We start from the raw sequence: 24,400 nt of genomic DNA, 5'->3' as shown, positions 1-24,400 counted from the left end.
CTCTCCACAGTTCACAATCTTGCAGATGGATTCCATGAAGCAAGCAAGTGAGGAAGCAAGAGAGGGCAGGACAGAAGGCGCAGGCTCTTCATAAACATAATCTTTCAACTGACTTTCCATTGTTTCTTGCTCATCCCACTCTCAAAGGGAGAGGGATATAAAAGGATGTGAACAGCAGGAGGCAGGATCTCCCGGGCCATCTTACACCCTGCCTTCCACAGTAACCTATCCACAGGCTCAACGTGCTGATGGAGGCTGTGAGCACAGGAATCAAGCTACACTGTAGCGTGATTCAACTGGACTATTTAGCTGGAGAACTGCAGAGTCAGTGTTTGGATTGATCAAATTCCCGGAGGAGACTCCTCTAATCTGCTAGAGGGTGAAAGTTGGACTGCCAGCAATTTAGAAGCCAAATGGAGAAGGCCAGGAATCTCATCCCCTTAATCTCCTATTTACATTTCTCCCTTTTCCAACTGTGTCTGGTGTCCCACATTCCACAAACCCTCTGTGCTATCCTCTCCAGAGAATAAAACTCCAAATTTTTCCTGAGTGAGGGGCAGTTACTTAACATCACAGAATTGGGGAAAATATTTGGGGATATTTTCAAACAAGCATCCAACCAATGTTCCTTGTGTTAATTTGCCCTTTGCCTCCTTTTCCAGAGATAATTAGTTGTCACCAGCTCACGGGCCTTATGTGGATTCTACAATAGAAACTTGGTTGATGTTTGGTTTTCTCCAAACATTGGTTTTTGTCCAACTTTCAATGGTCTGTTAAGTCATTTGTCTTTTCTCCAGCTTCCAAAATTTTGGTGGTATTTCATCCTCTTATATTCTCCCTAAATTTATGGGTATTCCTCTATGAACTAGATATTTACTGACATTATAGTGTGGTCGTAGGTGGCAGAAAAAGATTTATATATACATCCCACTACCATTGACCTAAGTACTTCCTCTTTATAGTACTATTTTGTTTTTACTATTTATTGTCTTCCCCTCTTGAATTTAGGGTCTAGGATAACCTGTCTATTTTGCTTATTTATGCATCCCCAGAGCCCAGAACCACACATGACACACAGTAGGCATTAAACAAATGAACAGATCAATTTGCTGCAGCAAACTCGATGCTCACTATCTAAAAGTTGGTAGTCAACCTAAGTCTTTCGACCAGCCATGCAGTGCCCTTACCACCGCGGCATGGGTGAGGCATGGGTGATTTTGTTAACCAATGATATTAACTAGTTTAAACGTGCTTTACATGTTACAAAGTAGTTTCAGAAACATGTCACTTGATCCTGACAATAACCCATGGGCCAGATGGGAAATGGTTTCTAAAATAGTAACTAGCCTGTGCCTCAAACATTACCATGCTCATTCCCGAGTTTTTATCCCAGGACACCCAACATTTGTCCAGGTCCTCCCAGAATCTCCTCTGCAGATGGGACTTTAGGGTTTGTCTGCTCTCAAATCCAGGATCAGCTTTTTCATCAAGAGAGAAGCAGGTGCAGATAGGAGGGCCTTTGAGCAAAGAGAACATTTGAGTTTTATGACAAGATTGGAGCAAAGAAAAGCAGGAACGTGAAATGCTGAATCAGTAGAGCATAGAGAAAGGATTGGACATGGGAGAAGGGAGGGAGGTTTGATACTGGAAAGAGAAGAAGTAAGTCCCAGAACTAAAGAGCAGTCAGTATGTGTATGGTGTGGAGAGAGGTGGGATGAAAATAACCATTTATCGTAACTAGTAAATTCCCTTTGTAAGAAAAAAAAAATGAAAATAACCCTATAAGGTAACCATAGAGCCAATTAAAGACATTCTAGACAGAAGGGTCTGTGAAACAGTAGCATCACGCTCTCAGGATCCAGCTAGCTTGGTGTCCAGACAGCCTGAACTCTGCCTTGGGCCCCCAGTGGAAAGTGAAAGTAGAGCACATTGTCCCCTTGAAGGAAACAAGATGTGCCCCTAGAAGTCACACCAAGTCCCAAGGACACAGGCCTCAGAGATAAAGGGGCTGGAAAATACCCATACTTTATTTGTGCTATTTGCTGACCTCCCTTGGATTCTGTCTGCCACCTCCTGGACAGATAGGCTATTACCTGCCTCCAAAGCCTGGGATGCTGAGGTACCACACAGGATGGGGGGTGGGGGGAGCTCTGTTATTCAAATCCAGGCAGGGGATTGCTCAGAAGCAGAAACCTAGTGATGCAGAGTTGAAAAGGGATCAGTTTTTAATCCTATATCAAATCAAGATGAGTCTTGGTGTTATGGTTTGGATAAGTGTCCCCCAAAGGTCCGTGTCCTCAAGGCTTATATGCCAGCCTCTGGCATTACTGGGAAGTTGTGGAACCTTTAAGAGGTGGCGTCTACTGGGAGACAGTTAGATCATTGGGAGCAGATTCTTGAAGGGGATATTAGGACCCCAGTCCCTTTTCCTGCTCCCTCCCTTTTCTCCCTCTCCCTCTCCCCTTCCCCCTCCCTCCCTTCCCCCAATCTCTATCTCTATCTCTATCGTTTTGCTTCCAGCTACAATGTGAGCAGGTTGTTGTTCCATGTTTTCCAGCCATAATGTGCTGGAAACAACAGGGCCAACCAATCCTGGACGGAAACTTCCAAAACTGTGAGCCAAAATAAACCTTTCCTCTTTTTAAATTGATAATCTCAGGTATTTTGTTACAAAAATGGAAAGTCAACTAACATTTGGCATAGAAAGAGGTTAAAGATATCTTAATAAGCTCCAAAAACAGCTGCAGATCAGCATACAGAAAACAGTACTCTCTGTAGTCTTAAAATAAGTATATTTAATAATAGCAGCTGAGAGTCTGAGATCTTGTTATGTGTAAGCACAGAGCTAATCCTTCTGCACACACCTTTCAGTGACTTCCTCCCAAAGGATGATGAGATGGGTATTGCTATGACTTCTCTGCTCAGAAAGGGAAGTTAAGACTTTCCCACTATCTCACAGCAAATACGTGGCAGGGGAAGGACTAGACCTGGATATTTATGATTCTGGAGTTGAATTCTCATCCTCCTCAAAGAGAACATTAATAGTTGTACACATCATGAATGTTTGTATGTTACATAGCCTTTACATAGCCTTTCAGATGTGTGTTTGCATATCTGAAAGGCTATGTAACAGTCAAAAGCAATTGTTTAGGGATTTCGGGGAAGTGGGGGGAAGGTCAACTTTCATTTTCTACTTTACATAATCCTGTACTATTTATATTTTTCCAATGAGCATAGATTATTTCATAAAAATATTTAAAAGACTTATTTTCAGTTGAAATATAGAAACTCAAATTACTCTAGCATTTAGGCCCTGTTTATTGAGCAATTACTGTGTATTATACTGAGTGCTAAGCACTTCACATCCAAGACTTCACTGAATCCTCACAACTGTGTCTGGAGGGAGGATATTATGATAATCCCCTTCACTAAGGAGAAATGTGAGGCTCGGGGATAAGAATGAACCTCCCCAGGGCCACATCTTCTGGGACTCAATTCAGGTTTGACTGGTCTCTGAGTGCATGTTTTTATCTACTTCATTATGCTGGTGGGGGATGGGACAGAGAAAATTACAAAGATGACAGCAGTACTTTAAGTATTTACAATGTGCTTTTCCTAGATCTCATCAAATAGCTATAGCTGGGTCCATTTTACAGAAGAAAAATGGAGATTCAACAGAGAGGAAGTCACTTATTTGCCCAGGGTCACCAAGCACAACTGAGAATAGAACCCGAATCACCAAAACAAAGCACTGGCGTCCACCCAATTGCTCAGATCAAAAACTCAGTAGTTATCTTTGATTCCTTCCTCTCTTTCTATGTCCTTCCTGTGTCTGATCCATTGGTTTCTGTTGGTTCCAAAGTACATATTCACTTACTGTCCAGCTACTACCACTACAGTAGAAGCCCCTGGCATCTCTCATCTGTGCCACTAAGAAAGACTCCTCGCTGACCTTCCTGCCTCCACTCCTAGCTCTTAGCCTCCACATTATACACTCTCTGCAGTCAAAGAGATCTTCAAATCTCTTATTAAATACTTTCCGGTGCAGCCTTTAGAGAATTACACCCCTCAGGGAATGCTGAGTGACCTCCTCAATTTTCCCAAGGATAATACTTGCTAGTACCAGTCTCTAACACAATAAGAGATAACCTCATTCATTACATGCAATGAATGCCTTAGAGTCCTAGAATTCTTCCAAGGACTGGGTGGAGACAGTTGCAAAAGTTACTGGTCACACTTCAATACCAGTGACCACAGCCTACAAGCCCCTTGTGACCTGCTGTCCACCACACCTCCACTTCTGCAGGCTCATTTCCTACTACCCTTCTCCTAAGCAAGGAACTCTTTCTTTCTGCAATCATAATCACTTTACTCCTGCCACAGGGCTTTTGCAGGGGCTGTTCCCTTGACCTGAACCCCTGTCCCAGGCTGTCCAGAGCCAGCACCTTCTGTCAATCATTCTGGTTTCAGCTCCAAGGTAACAAGCTCAGTGAGGCCCTCCCTGACAACTTGATTAAAGAGAGACATTACCAATTCCTGCTGCCCCTGTTTTATGTTCTTTACAGCACTTATTTATCATAATCTTCATGTCCCTTCTATGTTCACTGTATTGTGTGTGTCTTTGCAAATAGAACTGAACTCCCCAGGGCAGAAAGCTTTTCATGGGGAGGCCATCTGTGAAAGTACATTAGAGAATGCATCAGACATTTATTATGAGTTAGTCACCCGGATAGGAGCTTTGCAACTTTTTGAACCCCAGCACTCTCCAACAGAAATAAAATGTAAGACATTTTAAAAAATTTATCTAATAGCCACAGTAAAAGAAGTAAAACAAACAAACAAACAAAAAAAAAACCAACATGTTCAGAGCATTGTCATCTTTATCTCAGCACATGATTGATAAAGCTATTGTACACTCTGTGTAAAATGTGAGTTCTCTGGAAGGCCTGCCTCAAAGTTTGGATATTTGCAGGCTCCCACTTCAGGGCTGAACCTCAAAGCCCCAAACACTGTGTCTACCCTTTCCCGCCTTTTCTGTACCAGTCTCAATATGCATGCACCCTTCACGGTCTGCAAAGAGGGCAGGGCAGCCCCTCAGTGAGGACTCAGGGTGCCCGCAGAAGTAAATAGGAGAGAGATGGCGGCCCAGAGTCAATGCGCATGTGAGACAGGAAGTACCCGAGCAAAGACCGGAAGTGCCGAGCACAACTCTCAAGAGTTGGGGTGCGCCTGATGAGTGGAAGGGTATGGACTCGGGTGATGAAGCCCATCGTCCCGCACAGGTCCTCAAGCCAAGAGACGTCAGCATTGCAGTTGGGAGCCAAGTGGACTTCTCCACTGGGAGCAGCAAGAACTGTACGTCGGGCTTTAAGGGGAGGAGAATGGATTCTTGGTCAGGGTCTTTGTGGGAAGGGGCTGGACACGCATGAGTGAGGCCTTGGGAGGTTTCATTGATGTTTATTCATTGATGAATAGATGGGGAAGCAAATTTTGTTGCAAGAATTATGCATTTTTTATAAATGTTGACACTGAATCAACCAGACAAAACATACCCAGGACAAGGTGGTTGTACAGTCTGTTCTATTTATAAGAAACCATAAGGTAGTCTGGTAATAGAACACAGTTTTTAAGTGGTACAATGATTGGGACCACAGTCTCAATCCAGTTAGCCTGCCTCTGTGACTCCTGAACAATCCTATTTCAAGATAACTTGAGAAGTGAAAATTTAGTCTTAGCTCCTTCTCCCATGGGTGAGGGTCTCCACATATTCAATTAGGAATTAGTGAGCAGGGCTATCCTAAGAATAGTCTGTTAGGGAGATATGTGATCATTGGAAGTTCTCCTGAGTGATGTTCTTGATAGACCACCAGTGCTAGAGGGACATCCAGGTCAATCCCTGATGGTGGGGTTGAGTAATGAGGAATGATATGTGTGGGGAATGAGGTGCCTTATAGTGGGGAAGGGTTTATCTGTGTGAAATGCCATGGGAGATTAGTCATGCAAGGTAGGAGGTTCTTTTCACTTCTCAGGCAGTCTGAGGACTTTTCACCCTCTCAAAGTTCTTGGGCTGCCCACATTTCCATTGATGGGGTTTATAGTTAGGCAAACCAGGCCCTCTGGAGGGATGGTTTTTAGGCAGTGGATTGAAGAGCATCATGTCAGCCACCAGAATCCTCAGCCTGGTCCTCACAGCTGAATGGCTTTGAGCAGTTTGAACTTCAGCAGTCTTTATTGTTGTTGCTTTAGAAGATGTTATGAAATATTTCAAACACATGGAAAAACATGAGAAACCATACTAACAAAGTCTCATGAACACATTCCCCAGCCTTAATCCTTGTTTTTCCTTTTTTTTTTTTTTTTTTTTAGTACTGGGGATTGAACCCAGGGGCACTTTACCACTGAGCCACATCCCTAGCCCTTGTTATATTTTACTTAGAGACAGGGTCTCACTAAGTTGCTTAGGGCCTCACCAAGTTCCTGAAGCTGGCTTTGAACTCACGATCTTCCTGGGAGGAGGATCATGTAATCCCCAGCAGCTAGGATTACAAGTGTGCATAATCCTCCACCACACCTGGCTTAATCCTTCTTAGAATTTTGGTTAATTTGCTTCAGGCTTGTTTTAAAGGAATGAAACATTTAATCTGTAGGCCAAGATAGGAGGATCACAAGTTCAAAAGCAGCTTCAGCAATTTAGCAAGACCGTAAACAATTTAGCAAGACTCTGTCTTGTCAAAATAAAAAGTTCTGGGGATGTGGCTCAGTGATTGAGCACCCTGGGTTCAATCCCCAATACTGCTCCCCCTCCAAAAAATTTTAAAAATAAAACATTTCAGATAGAGTGGAAACCCTGGTTGCACTTTTCTTGATTCCATTTCTGCCCCCTCCCAGAGGTAGCACAATCCTCAAGTAAGTGAAGATTCTTCCCATCCATGTTTTTACACTTTTATTGCAAATATAGTACCTACAGGCATATAGTATTGTTTTGCATGTTTTTAATCTTTACATAAATTTTCATAAAACTTTTACATAAAGTTTCACACTGCAGGTATCATTTTGCAACTTGAGTTTTTATTTAGCATTTTGTTTTTCAGACTAAGCTGAGTTGATATATTAACATTCTCATTTTTGTTGCTAGATACTGGTATGAACACACCCTATTTTATTTATCCTTTCTTTTATTAATGGTCATGTAGCTGGTTTCCAGCTTTGAGCTATTACAAGAATTGCTGCTGCGCCTGCCTCTTTGCCTATACATGTGCAAAAGTTTCTCTCTAGTGGGTAGAGATGGTAGTTGCTGGGGTACACTTATCCACAGTTTTATACTTCAGTCTTGGTTTTATTGTTCAGGAATCCGATGAGAAATTTAAGTGACAGGTTAAACTCAGCCATGCTTTTGCTCCTTTGAGTTTCGTTTTCCTTTCTGTAAAATAAACATGGTAATAGTATCTACTTTATAAAGTCACAAAAATTAAGTGAAATAATGAATGTCAAGTATTTAATATAATATCTTACACATTGTAGATGCTCAGTACCTGGGAGAGTTTTTTCCTATGCCTATGGGACAGGAAATTAAAATTGAAATTCCTGGGTTCTGAAGTTCATCAGAAGCTGTGTTTAAACCTGGCTCTACTGGCACCTCTCTGAGTGTCCCTTGAAAAAGCCAATTCACCCTTCACCATCCTCAGCTTCTTCATCTGTTAGAAAAGGGAAAATTATTAGTTCCCTAAGTATGAACCTATTGGGGTCATGATCTGACTGGAGTTATATAGCATGTAATAACAACAGCTACCATTTATTACTATGAATAAAACTAGACTAACATTTATTAAGGGTTTATTCATTGCTATGAAGTATTAGTATTACTCCCATTTTGCAAATGAGGAATCAGAGGCCCTAATAGAATGGCCATTCAGAGGTCACATCCCTAGTAAAGTTGTGGGAATAGTATTTAAAACCAGTCTGATTGATTTTAAAATTCATGTTCTAACCACTAAGCTATAATACTTCAAATGCCTTCAGCAGCTGCCCATCATCCTCAGCAGTGGTCTCCAGACTCTTATTTCAAGGAATGGAAGCAATTTTTTCCAAGCAAAGTCTTAAGTAAAACCAAGTTATAAAGCAAACAATGGCAGAACTATTCCAGTTAAAGAGGGGTAATGCCAGAGGCACAGGTTAATCCTGGCTGCACCAGGGACTGGCTGTGCAAGTGTGAACAGATTGCTTCATCTCTCTGAGATTCAGTTTCTTCATTTCTAAGATGGAGATAATGGTCCAGTGTTATAGATCATTGTGCAGTTCAACTGAGATAATAGATGTGCAGTACTTGGCATAATGCCTGCCTTGTGGTAAGAACTAAAAAAGAGTGACTGTTGTCGCAGTTATGTCTGTAGTAGTCACCACCTTCAGGACTCTCTTCACTGACCACAGGATCAAGTGGAAATTTCTCAGCCCTGCATCCATGATCCTCCATCATCTGACCCGACCTGCATTTCCAGCCTTCAACACCTACACTGTAACCAAGCTGAATTACAGTGTTCTGAATGCAGTATCCTGCAATTCCTGTTCTGTGTGTGCTCTCTACTCACTAAGGGGAACTCCTCTTCACTCCCCCTGCTCCAAAAGCATAGTTTAAAAAAAAAGTTTTGGAATTTTATTATAGAATTTTTCAAAATATGCAAGAGTAAAATGTTAGCGTAACGAACCCTCATGTATCTATAATTTAGCTCTAGTAATTACCGGTCTTGTTTCCTATGCATCCCAACTCACCCAACTAAATTATTTCAAAGCAAGTTCCAAAGGTCATCATTCATCATCATATATCTCTAAGGTAAAGTCTTTTTTACTTAACTACACTAACACTTTCATATCTAAAAATTAATAATTTCTTAATACCAGTCTGTGTTCAGATTTTCTTCATCATCTCATAAATCTTTTTCTTCCCCAGTTGGTTTGTTTAGTTCAAAGCACAAACATTGGGGTTTTGTTAAAATATCTGCCACAGAATCTTTTCTGATGTTCCGCTCTATCTTCTTTTCTGCAATCTAGTACTTAAATCTAGATTTTAGGGGTTTAATCAGATTTAAGGTGGACTTTTGGCAAGAATATTATGTAGGTGACGTTCTTAGTTACATCAAATTTGCAGAAGCATGTTTCCTTACCTCTCTTTCAGAGTTGAATAGATCCACAGGTTTACGGGTTGTCAGCCTGATTCACCATTATAATTTTCCCCATCAGCAGTTATTAATGTGAAGAGGATCAGAAAATACCACTCCATAATAAAAGAATTATTTGGGCTGAAGGTAATGAAGAAACAGGAGACACCACAGGAACTCTGCCCTCACACTTTCTTGCCTAAAAGCAGGTTTAAAGGAAACTTTGTGAGGTTGCCCCCACCTCTTATATCAAGAAGGGAAGACTCATCACTAGATACTTGAGTCTGCATAAACAAATCTTATCTTCCATTAGTTTCTCCTGTATACTTACCTTCCAACAGTTTACTCCTCCTAAAAGTTTAAATCCCTTTTCCTTTGTTTTCTCATTTTTCCACAATTTATTGCCCTTTGTTAAAATGGTATGTAAGCTCTCAAGCCTGACTACTTCTTTGTGTTTTCATTTCTTTTCTGTGAAGCATCCATCCATGTGCATGCTTAATAAACCTTTTCTCCTGATAATCTCTCGTGTCTTCTTAATTTAGATGCCACATCTGTAGACCCAAAAAGATAAAGGAAAATATTTTTCTCCCCCTAAAGATACATCATTTTATTAAGTTTTGAAAATGATATTATTATAATTCTGTTCTTTTGCATTTATTAGCTTCAGATCCTTACATAAAGAAGACTCTGTTTATCCTGAAATACAATCAATACAGGGAAGATGAAATAAATACTTAATTTATTCCCTGTATTTTTCAGCTTTTTAAATGATCTGGGTCTGATCAGTCTCAAATGGTAATCAAGGAGTTTGCTTTTGGTTTTTAGTCTCTTTTTGAATGTCCAGCTCAAAAGTTACTGTCTCTCAATTGCAAACTCAAGGTAACTTAATAAAATCCTGTCTCAAAATAAAATAAAGGGGGCTGGGTTTCTAACGCGGTGGTAGAGCACCCTGGATTCCATCCCTGGTACTGCAAAAAAAAAAAAAAAAATCCTTCCTTTAGTTTTCTCAGCCTTTCAAAATTGTTTCTCTTTTCTGTTTGATTTAAACACATCTTTTTAAGGTGGACGGCACTTTCTCCTTGTTATATCTTTCTCTGGACCATAATCTCCTTGAAGGCATACTGCATAGCGCTCAGCATAATGACTAAGGCAGTGCTTCTCAAGCTTCATCTGTATATGAATCAGCTGGGGTCTTGTTAAAATTCATATTCAGATTCATTATCTCTGGGGTTAGCTGAGGTTCCAAATGCCTCACAGGCAAGCACCAGATGATGCTGATGCTCCTGGATCACAGATCTTACTTTGAGTAGCAAGTGGGTATGGTAAATGAAGAAATCTATTTTATTCATTCAGTAAGAAGTATAGTATCTACTCAGACCATGGACAAGGCCTTAGTATCTTAAAATGCAAAAGATCTTTTGCATGTTTGTTTGCTTTATGGAGTTTTAGTTTTAATTTGGTTTTTTGAAATGTAAAGTGTACACCATAAAGAAAAATTTTTCACAAGAAATCTATTTTATTCATTCAGTAAGAAGTATAGTATCTACTTCAAAATATTGCACAATGGAAGTATATCACTCCCCAGAGGTTTCACTTGATAGTTGGCATTCACAAGTTGTTTTATTCCATTCCAATCTTAATTGATAATATCTATAACACTCTAATCACACTTCACACAATGACATATAGGTTACAGAAAGGCTGAGAAAGGATTAAGGCAGCCACAGAATTTAAAGAGATCGTGTAAGGAATCAAAGACCAGAGTCATACAAATGCAGTTACTGAAGGTGATCAGATAAGGGATTAATGAACCCAGCTGGCAGATCTGTCAAGGCACCAAAGAAAGGGTCCCACAACAGTTTCAAAGTGAGCAGCATCACAGGCAGGAAAAATCATACTCAGCAGAAGCCCAGGGATAGAGAATTGGGAGTTCATCTCTGGTGATTTTCCTGGGCAAGGCTGGTGACAAATGACAAGGTGGTGAGTCAGCATTCCATGCCACCATTTGCATTGCCTCACCTTTTATGGGTCTTAGGCTGCATCTGGTATGTTTGATAAGCTTGGGTGCCTGGGTTTTCTGATATCGTTTGATCAGTCCATACACCTATGTGCTCCTGATTTAATTTGATAAGTTCACAAGTGGTAATTTTTTATTTATATGAATAAGTTATTTTTCAGTCCATTCCTTATGGTTCTGCTGTGCAGCTGGGAGTTGTTTTTTTTTTTTTTTTTTAAGTTGTAGATGGACGTGATACCTTTATTCTGTTTAAATAGTTTTTTTAATGTAGTGCTGGGGATCAATCCCAGGGTCTCACACATGCTAGGCAAGCACTCTACCGTTGAGTTACAACCCCAGCCCCCTGGGGGTTGTTCTTCTCAATAAATTCTGTGTGCCCAACATGTCTGGTGGTTATTTACTTGCCAGAAAATTTACAAAGTCATTCTTCCTTAGCATTCACCTCAAAATGGAGTGGTGCATGGCGAACTTCTGCTTTATAAAATGGAGTAACTCAGGGCAGGGCACAGCCTGCTCTCCACACCGTTCCGTATCTTAACATATATCTCTAATTCCAATATAATGGTGTTACAATATCTACATGGGTTGTTGTTTTTATAAAGCATACAGTGAAGAGTAGCTAGTTCCTGACATCTTTATCCCATATAGGCCATTCCCCAGGGAGAACATATAGGCCATTCCCCATATAGGCCATTTATCCCATATAGGCCATTCCCCAGGGAGAACAGGTGTCCTGTCTTACATTGAACCTGGCCAACATATTGGTGCACTTTTGTCCATTTCATTTTATCCATTCACATCCATCACTCATTTACACAAGCATGTCTACATTTCTGTCTTTTTCTTGGGGTGGGGGGAGTACCAGGAATTGAACTCGGCAGCACTCAACCACTGAGCCACATCCCCAGCCCTATTTTGATTTTAGTTAGAGACAGGGTCTCACTGAGTTGCTCAGCCTTGCTGTTGCTGAGGCTGGCTTTGAACTCACAATCCTCCTGCCTCAACTCCCAAACCGCTGGTATTCTGGGCATGCGCCACTGCGCGCAGCTACATTTTTCTTTTATTTCAGATTCCAATCTCTCTAGACTCCAATTATGTCTTTACTCTGGATTCCCTCAGCACTCACAAGTTAGTCAGACATTATCTTGTTTTGATAATATATTATGAAAAACAGCATGCTTAAGTGTGTGTAAAATGTGTATACAGCTGTTTTTCAGTTGCTGGTGTATGGGTTCCAGGGCTCCCTAAGGATACCCAAATCCTTGAATGCTCAAGTCTCTTGTACACATGGTGTAGTGTTTACAAATAACCTATACATATCCTCCTATACACTTTAAATCACCTCTTGATTGTTTATAATACCTATTGCAATGTAAATGTAATATAAGTAGTTGTAACGTTATTTATGGAGTAATGACAAGAAAAAAAGTCTGTAAATGTTTATTACAGATGAATTTTTTTTCAAATGTTTTCAATCTCTGGTTGGTTGGATCCATAGATACAGAACTCATGGATACAGAGGGCTGACTGTGTTTAAGGAAGCAGTGGAATATTATATGGTAGAAACCTCCTGTCACTCCTCCAGTTCCCCTGTGCCACCCTTCTATTACATAAGTATCTCTCTGCCTTAGAGGTAACTACTAGCCTGAATTTTAGATAAATCACTCTCTAACTGTCCTTTGTTCGGTAGTTCTCAAGCTTTAGTACATCAGACTCACCTGGTGCTCTTGTTAAAACAGATTGCTGGGTCCCACCCCCAAATTCTGATTTAGTAGATCTGGGAGTGGACCTCAAGAATTTGCATTTTTTATAAATTCCTGGATGATGCTGATGCTGCTGATATGGGGAAAACATTTTGAGAACTACTGCTTTATCTCAGTGATACTATTTAACTTGTGTATGATGATTCTTAGTACTCATGAAGACAAAAGGAGAATTTCTTTGGAAACACTTCTCAAAATGGAGCTGTGAGGCCATTTTGGAAGCAGGACTCCTGCAGGATTTCAGCTCCTGCAGGGACTGCGAACTTGGTCACCTCCATCCTTTGACTGGAAGGCATCTGGAACAACCAAAGCAACTGGTAGATGCCTTTATATCCAGTGGCTCCAGATGCATAGTCAGAGGGTATTGGACTCTTGATTTACAGACATTTCCATTCTCTTTCTACATTCATTTCTTTATCTTTTATCAGGTCACATAGCCCTTGTTTCTTCTCAACATATAAGCTCCCACTTTTTCTGCCTTCCTCAGGACACTGATTCAGAGCTATCTGAACCCATGTCTCCCAAATTGCCATTCCTAAGACCCCAAATAAAGTTCTTCTTTACTTCTAAGTTTCTGCACTTAGATTGATCAACATCCTTTTAGGACCCATTAGTTCTCCTTTAAAACTCAATCACTCAATAAATGTCTGTTAAGGACCTCGTCCCCGTCTTCCTCTACCTCATTTTCTGTCACCCGGTTTGTGAGTGTTCAGTCTTTATTCAGTATTTTAATTGATTTTTCTTTAACTTGAACATTTCCAGTTTTTTGTTTTGTGTTAGTCATCCCATTTATGGGTTTCCTTTTTTGTATAATTGTTATTAACCAGAAGGAATAATATAAACAACATTTTTGTGTCTTGTTTAGCTAGTCTGTAAGCTCCTTGAAAGATGAACAAGACACACAAATGTTGCTTGTATTATCCCTTCTGGTTAATAACAATAGTACAAAAGAGAAAACCCACTTCCTCAATTAAACTGCAGGCCAAGTTTGCAAATTCAGTGGCTACTAAAGGCCAAAAGGCAATGTAAATAAGTGACAATTGCCAGATGGAAGCCATGTCCTCTGCAAAGAGAGCAGCTACCACTTGGCTTTAAGTCAATTGCAGGCCCAGGGCTCTCCAGTTTCTCCCTTTTTTCAAGAGAAACCCGAGGTAATCCCAATTAATTCAACATTCTAAGTACAGGGAGCAGATTATACAAGATATATCTGCAGGAACCCAAACTGAATCTATTTCATGACTTTTTTGCAATTAATGAATGGGTGGGTGCGTGAGTGAGTGAATGAATATAGGTCATTATGGTAATTCTCCAGTTGAAACTGGGTGAGTGGAGGAAATGAGAAATTGTTGAGTTCCTAGCCTGACCCTCTGCAGGAGGCTTTACACACTTAACTCATTTGGCCTTCATAATGGCACCACAAGGCTGTTTTTATCATTTTTCATTTACTTCCTCATTCATTTCATAGGTAAAGAAAATAGAGGCTTAGAAAGGCCCAAGGTCACACCAGTAGTTTTCTTTATTTATGATCTACCTAATTCCAAAAATGGGATTTCATAGGGATTCACATGATTTCAGCTTGGTCCTGAACCTTGAATTGCAGACAGATCTATTCTGAAAAATGGCCATTATAAAATGAATCCAGTTTTCAGAAGGTAGGAAGGCTCTGGTACCTACAGTTAGGGAAGAGGTTTGATTTCTTGGGCATCTTACTAAGAAACTCAGTTTTCTTCTCTGTGGAGAGCCATCCTCACGCGTGACTGGGTGACTCCCAGTTTGGGTCTGAGGCTTCTGGCTGTGTCGGAATTTTCCCGGCCCTCTCCTGATGAGAGAACCTGTCCGTTGGGGGTGTGACTGACCACTGACCCCGGGGGCCCAATCACTGACCCTGACCTTGGAGTGCGGCCCCCCCTCAACCTTCATCGGATGGAATTATCCCCTGAATTTCTTGTTCCCCAATAAAAGGCTACTCCCTGGTGTGCTCGCTCTCTCTCCTGCTAGCCCTGAGTAATCCTTGCTGCCCTACGGGTGGTTCGAGGTTGGAGCCAGAGAGGGGAGCCGTCTCGGACCTGGTCATAGAAAAAGGTAACTGAGTCTGTGTGTTTAATTTCGATCTCTGCTAGCTAACTTTTATGCCAAGAACCTCATTAATGAAACCAATGCGCAGGCCTCATGGTGGACTTCTCCTCAAGGCTTTGGCCAATACTAAGGAGCCAAGATGCAAGGGTATCTCTGGCCAACTTGGTTCTGTACCCAAATCCCCATAATGAAATTAATAAAAGAAAAATGTTCTCTTGTAAAAGGTTTAAGCCATTGTCCTTCCTCCATTTAAGATTTTTAAATGAAAGAGCACATTCTTTCTTTTAAACCCAGAGAAGATATAAATAAACCCTCTAGCTTCACTTGCTTCTAGTTACTCACTTTCATCACTGATTTTACGAGTTCCTTAGCTAAACAATAAAGTTATAGACCCTGCTAGCTTTATTGAAAATAACACCTCTGATGTATGATCACCTTGGTGACCATTGTTTAAGTTGTTTTTTAGGGATCTGGAGATAGCTTAGTCTAGCTCAAACCAGTTGAAGCCACCTACCCCTTCCCTTGGGCCACACAGGTGTCTAATGGGTGACCTTTTAACATCGGAAAGCCAAAAGCTCCACCCACAGACCATGCCAACACTGACATTTTCAAAATGAGTCCTATGAAGAGCCATGAAATTGGATTACGCATGTGCAGATCACTGATTACTTCACCTTTCCTTACCTTCAGTTGCCTTTCCCTGTGCCTCACACCACCCTTTTTTTTCCCATAAACACCCTAAACCCTATTCTCAGCAAGGCAGATTTGTAGCTTGTCTCCTATTGCCACAAAATTGGTTCCTCTCTTTTGTGAAACTTGTCACTTCTATGCAGCAGGAAAAATAGACCTGGTTCAGTAACAGAATGTCCTTACTGTTTCTTCCTGTCTCTCTACCTATTATTCTCTCAGAATTCAAGATTTCTGCCTATTGGCCATAATTCCTGTCTAAAGCATACTAGTGAGAGTCCTAGAGTGCCCAATAAGGACAGAGACACAGATTCAGGAGCTCTTGGGATGGAATACTTTTTATTGGAGTTATTGAGCCAGAAAGGAGTGTTTTTGGATTATGCATGTGCAGACCACTGATTACTTCGCCTGGGAATCAGATCCCACTCCAATCCCCTCTTCCAGCAGGGGCTCATCAGTCCTGAGTCTTTAATAGAATGGTCACTGGGCATCAGGAATTACATTCCTCAGTCCTTTCAACTGGAAGGAGAAGAGCTAGAGTCAGATTGAGGACCTTGGGTGCTGGAGTCCCCGTGAGGAAGCAAATATAGAATGGGGCACTGATGGAAATGAGTTTCTGGCCCAGTCAAAGTTTCCTTTTTCCTCTGAATGTAACAGCTGAGATTTCCCTTAGCTTTGGTGATAAAAAGGTTTATCTTCCCTTCACTGTCCCCACTCTCCCTCCCAGGTCCTCTACTTCCTCCCTCACCCCAACCTCCATTTCCTCCTAATGGATACCCCCTTACCTTAGGAAAGGCATCCCAGTTGAAGAAAGGGAATGTCCTCTTGAAGGCCTAGACGAAGATAAGAAAATAAGAATAATGTCCTACATACAGGGATCAGTAAGCACTCAACGAATGAGCTTCCTGAAGTGACCTGGATCTCTGTTCTACCATTACAGTTAGAGCCAGTATCCCCAGAGGCCTTAGTCTGTGTCTGCCTTGTACCACCTGCTCTGCAGGCATGATCACATTTGGGTTTCACAGCGATTTTTTTTTTTTTTGAGGTAAGTACTGATATCATCCTGTCACAGAAGAGGAAAGAAACTGAGGCTCAGGGAACTGAAGACATTTGCATGAAGTCACATTGAAAGTCAACTTCATGAGTTGAAGCTCTAGGTCCAACTCTGTCACTGACTCTCCATAGAGGATGAGGGGATTCAAATAAAATCCTGACTAGGGTCAAGATTTTTGAACCTCTCTGTGGCTCTGTCTCCCAATCGCCATCTTAGGAAAATAGAGTGTAACCAAGGCAGCCTCCTGGGGAAACTTTGGTTGACAACGTGTTGGGAAGCACCCAAGCATGGCATTTACTTTCTCTTAGAACTCAGGACAAACCCAAAGGGCTAAATTAGAATGGGGTGCCACTGCCCTGGAAAGTTGGCAAACAAGGAGAGTGGGGGGGCGCCAAGCATTTACCTCAATAATGGCGTGCCAGTTCAGGAATTCATCAGACTTAAAAGCCTGCAAGAAAGAGAGGCCAGAAGCAGATGAGTTCCAGGGGAGGACAGAACTTGTCCCACCCTTTGAAAAAGGCAGACTTTGTAAGCTATTAATCCCCTCTATGGTGTGGGTATTCCTGGGGGCAGTACTGAGGGAGGCCTACTTACAGATCGCAACTTGTCGATGTTCAGAAACTGAGGGCTAATGTCCTAGGCAAAAACAACAACAACAAAAAAGCGTTTAAAAAGTTGCTGAGAGCACAAAGGTAGGGGACACCCTCATGGTTGGGGTGTATGGGAAAACAGATTGTTTACCTCTGGTCCTAGTGCATAATTACCAATGGTAGTTTCTTCCTAGAAGAAGAAAGGGTTAGGGTTAGGGTTAAAGGCAAATGATCACATGGTAGCAGTTGTCTCTACCATGTCCCTCTTGACCAGCCATTCCCCAAGGGCCTACAACCCATTCTCCACCACAGGGCCTCAGAGTGTTCACCCACTGGACAGTGATGTTCCAGTGGTGCACATGGTTGGCAGATGTGCAAAGTGAGGAAGGAGGCCCTGGAGAATGGCAGGTAGAAGGAAGTACATCCCAATAGACAGCAGATGGAAAGGGTGGAGAAAATAGGACTCCTTCCAAGAAAACTAGCCCGGATTGTTCTGCAGCTGACTTAATTCCAAGAATAGTTGATTTGGGGTGTTGTGGAAACACCCGTGCTTAGCACATAGATCTGGGTGGGGAAGATTAGCATGCAGTTAGGAGCCAAGCTACAGAGGTGAGCTACCTGCCTTTAATTGATTGAGATTGGTTTGCTTTGTGGCTTTATTGCCACCAATACTAGATTCTCCATTTCCCTCCTTCAATTGGTACCCAGTCTTCAGGGCATCCAGTCTTGTCAACTTCTTCATTCCTTCCTCCCCACCTCAGAAGTCCCAAACACATAGCCCCCAGGCTAGATCCAGATGCTTAGATATCATCATAGTGGTTTGGCATGTTTGTTTTTTAGTTTGAATTAAATGTTTTTTAATAAGGAAGAATTTGTAAATAAATCCAGATTTCCAGTTTCTCCTGAAATTTTTAAAACTCTGACCAAACTAGGCCCATTTCCCACCAAGCAGCTGTCAAATGGAATCAAGACTGTCCACCCCCCCCCCTTTAGATTGGGCAAGTCTGCTTCCCTTCGTCTGAGACCCCAACAGTGCTCTGATCACTCTGATCAACCCTGATCACTGCCCACTTGCTGGAATCCTTAGCAGTTACTCTGGGACCCCTATTTTAGACTTTTAAATCCAGAAGGGATATCCTTCCCCCACCTTGGTATAAGATAGGGGTCAAGGGCCCCCAGGATTCCTCACTGGATGGGCACAGGGTCATAAGGAGTCTGGATCATAAGTGACTAGATCATAAAGTGGTGGGAGCCTGCTGTCACCTGGAAGTAGTTCCTAAGGTTATAAAGGAAACAGATCAGGCTGAACCCAGATCATCTGCTCCCCGATTCTGTAAGCTAGCCTCCACCCCACACTGCACCATCCCTTCCAGAAATGTAAGTGTCTCTCTCCCTAAATGTCTTCCCAGGAATGCTCTGTTCCTTTCCTCCTCTCCTTCCTTCCTCAGCACCCCCGCTTTCCTTTCAGCTCCTGACAGTATCCCCAAAATAAGAGCCATTTATCCCGCAGTGGATAGAAGGTCAAGAAACTGAGAGGTAGGCCAGTAACGGGCTTAGGAACAAAACAGATGCTGGTGATGTGCTCACCTCGGGACTCCCCAGAGAAGCCCCCTGGGTGGAGTGGAGCGCCAGGAGAGCGAGAAGAGCCACCGCTGGAAGAACTGGGACCTTCATGATGTCAAGTTGGGTGTTCTGAGGCGGGGCCTCACCGCTTGCCCTTTATATTCACAAGAAGGTGGATATGAGCTGAAGTGGGGTCCCCACCCCACTGACTCACCCCCAGATCATGTCGCCCACCCCTGGGGCCTAGGAGGGGGTGGCATGGACTGTTCCCCATTTGCCTTTGATTTCTCAATTCACATTCTGCCCCAGGCATTTGGAATGGGTCTCTTCATGCGAATGAAGATGGGATGGAGACAGGTTGGACCTGTCCCTCCAAAGCGTTGGCAATGCCATCCAAGCAACCTCTCCTCCTGTCTTTGTCTCTTTTCTTTCTGACTCTCGTTCCTCTGTTATTTCGATCTCTTCTTCCCACCCTTCCAAATCTTTCTCAAGTCCTTAGACTGGCACTGAGGGCCTTCCATGCTCAGGTCCAATCTGCCTCTCGACCCCATGCCCCATATATCGGAACCCTGGACTCCTTACAAACACGTCCCTTTTTCCTCCTCCAGGCTCTGGCTGTGCTGTTCCTTATTCCTAAAGTGCCCTTCCCTCATCTCCAGTTCTCATAATGCAACATTCCCCTTGGCTGAGGCCGCCTCGATTTCTCCCACCATCCCCTGTTGCCCCGCACACACCTTCACCCTCTTGAAATTATCAGTTCATTTGTATCTCTCCAGTATTGTACCTGGAGTAAATGATATCCGTCTCTTTTCCTTCTTAGAATGTAACTGCCTCAAAGTCAGAAACTATATTTTAATCACCATTCTATTCCCCTAGCACCATGCCTTACGCAGAACACAGGCATGTTAAGGGTGCTAGAATTGACTCTTAAGCAGCCTTCTACCAAGCTCTCTGCTCCCCTCTCTTGTGCCTGGACCCCTCCCATGATTTAGCTATCCATCTTTTACTCTTGGGTCTTCAGGGGGATGGCTGCCTTGACCTGAAAAGGCAAGGGGGACGGAGAAACACAAAGAGGCAAAAACAAGCCTTGGAGAGCCGGATTAGAGGTGGCATCTAGATCTCCTGAACTCTGAGTGCCTACTCCATTTCATTGAGCTTATCCATCTCATTGAGCTCACCCCACCCCTTGCTTGGGATTTGTATCACCTTAAAGTGACAAAACAGCCTAATGAAGCAACCTTCTCCACAGTGAAGTTCAGGTGGCCCAACCAGTTCCTGGTGTAACAGGGAGGCGCTGGGACAGAGGCCGGTGCTGTCAGGGCAAAGCAAGCCCTTATCTGAGGGTGGGTCTCCTTACCCCAACCTGATGCAATACATATCAGCGGCAGGCCTGGGGTAGAAGGGCTCCATGTCATCATGAACAACTTTCATGAACCCCAGAGACTAGGCACCTCGGTCCCCATGCTGCCTCCATAGCCCAGCCCCAGACACCCTGCCCCTCTTTAACCAAGGGAAGCCTCCCCTGTTTGTATGGTGGTATCTCCCCCTTTCCAGAGCCGCCTGAGGAGACAATGGTTGGGGAGTCTCACTAAGTATAGATGACCGTGTGGCAGTAGATGTCATGTACAGCTGGTGCTACTGGAGGGGACAAGTAAGAATGATTGAGGTGGGTGGAGTTCCTCTCAAAAAGTTTTCTGGAGGGGAGATAGTAGAGGATAGGAAAGGTAGCAGAATACAACAGTTACTAATAGGGCATTATGTAAAAATGTGGATGTGTAACCGATGTGATTCTGCAATCTGTATTTGGGGTAAAATTGGGAGTTCAAAACCCACTTGAATCAAATGTATGAAATATGATATGTCAAGAGCTTTGTAATGTTTTGAACAACCAATAAAAAAAAAGTTTTCTGGAGGACACAAGTTTTTATGTATAAGAGACTCTTACTAATAAACAGAGACTGGAGAAACTCATTAACCACCATTCTGTCAGCAGAGGGTCAACTTCAGGAGTGGAGGGAATGAAGAATCACACAAAGGAGAACAGATATTATGTAAATCAAGTTCATTTAGACATGCAAATGGAGAATCCAATTTTAGTTCTGGCATGGATACTCCAAAGCACAGATGCTCCAAACACCATCATCTGTTTGGCTCTGGAGTCTGATCTTTTGCAACATATTGACCTCTCGTTGTTTTTCTTTCCACTTAATGGCATTAATAGTAATATTAGCCAATTTACCGAAGGCTTGCTATGTGGTAGGCCTTGTGCTAAATGCATGAGCTCATTGAAATATTACAGAGATTCTATGAGCTGGGTACTGTAATTACCCACATTCTGTAGGTGGGAGAACCACAACATACAGAGGTTAAATAACTTACCCAAGGTCACACAGCCAGTGTGTGGCGGGGCCGGCATCAGAACTCAGGGATTCCAGAGTCTGAACTTGAATTGGTCCTTTGCTATACTGTGGGGAGTGTCCTACAAAGGGTCTATGCATGCCCCAAGAGCAAGGGGGAGACTGCAGTTAAGCCTCATTAGCCACATCTGCCAGATGTCCTTTGTGTTGTGCAGCCTGCACAGCCACAGGTGGCTGTTCCAAGCATATGTGCATTAATTCAATGGATTAAACTATACACTTTTAGCAAATGAACACAAAGACCTAAGAGATTAATAGCACCCAACAACCATGCACCCATAATGAACCTGCAGCTGCCTCCGTTTCCAGATGCCTCTTCTGGTCTGAGCATCTTGCTACTCCAAGTATGTGTTTCAAGACAGAGTTCCAGTCCTGGTACTGGTGTTTAAAGACAGATACTTTTGACATGATACTGGTAAACACTAGCCAACGATTTCAGGTGCTCAACCAAAGAAATTCTGTTCCTGTGCTGGAAGAAAAAAAGTTAAACTTCTGTGTTGGACTTGTGACTGTTTCCATCTGGCAGTTTCCTGAGAGTTTCAAGCATAATGTCTCTACAAGATGCAAGTGCTGACCTTAGAAACTAGTGTCCCTTTTCCACATTCCTTTTCCCCCCACCACCCCCCCCATCTATACTGCCTCAGTCTGTTTTTTCCCCCAAGTGCCCAATGTCCAGTGGTTGGGCGAATCGGGGGAGAGGGTGTAGAGGGTTCTCAATGGGGGAAGGTCACAGCAGTTGGGGCAATAGGTGGCACGGAATTCACCCAGCATTTGGCTTTGCTTTGGATGCATTACCCAGGGTAATGGAGTTGGGCAGAGACCCAGATTGGTTCCATAACACATTATCTCCAGGTATGGCTGATTTCCCCGTTTCCTCTGTGGAAATACCAGTAAACTCCTGTTTTCGCACAGGCCTGCCCCCACCCCACCCCTAATCTGCCAGAACTTGAGTGTGGGTAGGAGGTGAAGCCCAACCCTGATTGCTACATCACAGTCACACACGGGGCTGGAGCCAACCTCCTGGGTGTTGGGAGGGGATTTTGAAGGGATAGACTTTGAGTTCTCGGGGGCCTTAGTGAACAAGTGGGTAAAAAGCCTAGAATCCCTGAAGAGAAGGGGAGCTGGGGCCTGGGTACTGAGAGAGGGTGTGGGGTACTAGGAAGTACAACAGGGAACCCTGTCCCTTCGCTTCTTCATCCCTCTGCCAACTTTATCATCACACCCAAGAAAGAAGCCACATTGCCCAGCAGGTCTGGTTTCTTCCTTTGCCACCCACCCTGTGTGCCATTTGTTTAAACTTCTCCCCGGAAGACTTCCTGGATTGATCCCACATGATTCCAATCCCGCCTCCCATTTATTAATCCACAAGTATTTATTGAGTGGCTACTTGAGCTCTTGGTGCTAGGATGGACAGTATGGACAAGGTACCTGCCCTGTGCAGCTTATGTTCCAGGGGAGAAGACAGGTCACTATCTAATTAAAAAATAAATAAACAACTTTAGAGAATGACAGGTGCTGTGCAGAAAACGGGGTGAGATGATGGCCTGGGAGGGAAATTTAAATTGAGACCTGAAAAAAATAAACAAAAAGTAAATTAAAAATAAAATTTCAGGGGGGAAAAAACCAGAATTTAGTTGAAGCACTGCCCTTCAGAATATCTTCGGATCCAGAGGCAGGTAACAACAATGTCCTCTGAGGGTCTTTCCCAGCAAGAACCAGTTGACTTTGGAGAGGAAGGCCAGAGCCAAATGACAGCCTGGGTGAGCAGCTGGGATTTTGTTCTAAGACTAATGAAAAAGTTTATGGAGCAGAGAATCCTTCTGGCTGTCATGGGAGAATGGATTATGAAGACACAAAAGAAAACTGGGGCTTCAGAAGGTTATTGTAGAGGCCCTGGCAGGAGAAAGGGGAGACTGCCTTTTACTGGAGGGTCCCTTCCCCCAGAGGACAGCAGCCTGCTTCACATGTTACTTGGAATTTGAAAGAACTAATTTCAGCCCCTTGGACCAAGAACATCCCAAGAGTCTGGAACCATCTTGGCCACCTCTGCTTCTCCCTCAGTATCTCAGAGACTAGCTTGAAGAGACCTGAGTTCTGACTGTTCCCCAACCCACCCCCAAGAAAGGGTGCTATTAGGTAAGGATTGAGTCTCCTCTCTGGGACAGGCTGGCATTCTCCCCCCTGTGGCTGGAAGCTGGTACTGCAAGGCCCTCCATACCGAATGGAACAGTAAATGACTACCAACCAGTGGCCACAATTTAAATGAAAGGGGCACAAAGCAAAGGAGTAGTTGTGATTTTTCTCCCAGGCAGGTGAATTTGAACAGATTGCCTTCCCTGAGTCAGTTTGAGTTTCTTTCATTTATTCATCAATTATTTGAGGCCCTGTGCTTAGGTTGGGGCAGCTCAGAAGGAAGACAGGTGTTGTGCCCTTAGAGAACTTTCAATCTGGGAGGGATCACTTAGGCTGGCAGCGGGGTTCATGTCTTCCTTTTACTTCCTGCTTAATGCAGGGATGTTCAGGGGATGCAGTGGAGGGGGCTTCTTAATTGGGGCATGATGTATCAGCCCAATGGGACTCAGATTTTTAACTGCAGACTCTACAGCCCTGTCCCAAGGGCTCCTCAGCCCACACCAGGCACTTCTGCCTCTTTCGTTGGTACATTAATGGAGCAGAAGTTTTCTACATCCCTCCCTCTCTATCCTGGAAAATCGGAGTGGCTGTATGATTGATAAGGTAATGACTTTGACCCTGTTCCCACTGCATCTCCTTCTGCATTATGAATTCACATGGCCCAGGCATAGTCCCAGGCAGCCCTTGCTCCTACATCCCGCCTTGTGTAACTGGTCCTCTCATTTTGAACAACATCCAACTTCCTATTGAAAGGAAAGTGACCACAACACTCGGAGCGACCAAGAGATCTTTTTTTTTTTTTTTTTTTTTTTTGTAGTTGGACACAATACCTTTATTTTATTTATTTTTACGTGGTGCTGAGGATCAAACCCAGGGTCTCGCACATGCTAGGCAAGCACTCTACCACTGAGCCCCAACCCCAGTCCCTCCAAGAGATCTTTATTGTGG

At 43.1% G+C, this 24,400-nt stretch overlaps 1 protein-coding gene across 1 annotated transcript; it reads right to left on the bottom strand.

The window, feature by feature from the left end:
- Window positions 1-16,015: 16,015 nt before the first annotated feature.
- Window positions 16,016-19,065, bottom strand: LOC107151828 (keratinocyte differentiation associated protein). The gene is made up of 6 exons (XM_015497244.2): window positions 18,927-19,065; window positions 17,491-17,529; window positions 17,344-17,385; window positions 17,153-17,197; window positions 16,481-16,528; window positions 16,016-16,214 (listed from the first exon to the last, which is right to left on the bottom strand). The coding sequence occupies exons 1-6, from the start codon at window positions 19,011-19,013 to the stop codon at window positions 16,176-16,178; spliced, it is 300 nt and encodes a 99-aa protein (XP_015352730.1). The 5' UTR covers window positions 19,014-19,065; the 3' UTR covers window positions 16,016-16,175.
- Window positions 19,066-24,400: the final 5,335 nt, after the last annotated feature.

This window comes from Marmota marmota, unplaced genomic scaffold (assembly GCF_001458135.2).
Source record: "Marmota marmota marmota unplaced genomic scaffold, marMar, whole genome shotgun sequence".
NCBI classification, from domain to species: domain Eukaryota; kingdom Metazoa; phylum Chordata; class Mammalia; order Rodentia; family Sciuridae; genus Marmota; species Marmota marmota.
This window is presented reverse-complemented; position numbering and strand designations above follow the sequence as displayed.

Coding starts and splice junctions, on each gene's coding strand:
- LOC107151828 (XM_015497244.2), bottom strand. CDS start 19,013: ATGAAGGTCCCAGTTCTTCCAGCGGTGGCTCTTCTCGCTCTCCTGGCG. Junction 17,198..17,343: donor ACATCGACAAGTTGCGATCT/GTAAGTAGGCCT, acceptor TCTTTCTTGCAG/GCTTTTAAGTCTGATGAATT. Junction 16,215..16,480: donor ACTGGGATGCCTTTCCTAAG/GTAAGGGGGTAT, acceptor TTCTCCTTCCAG/TTGAAAGGACTGAGGAATGT.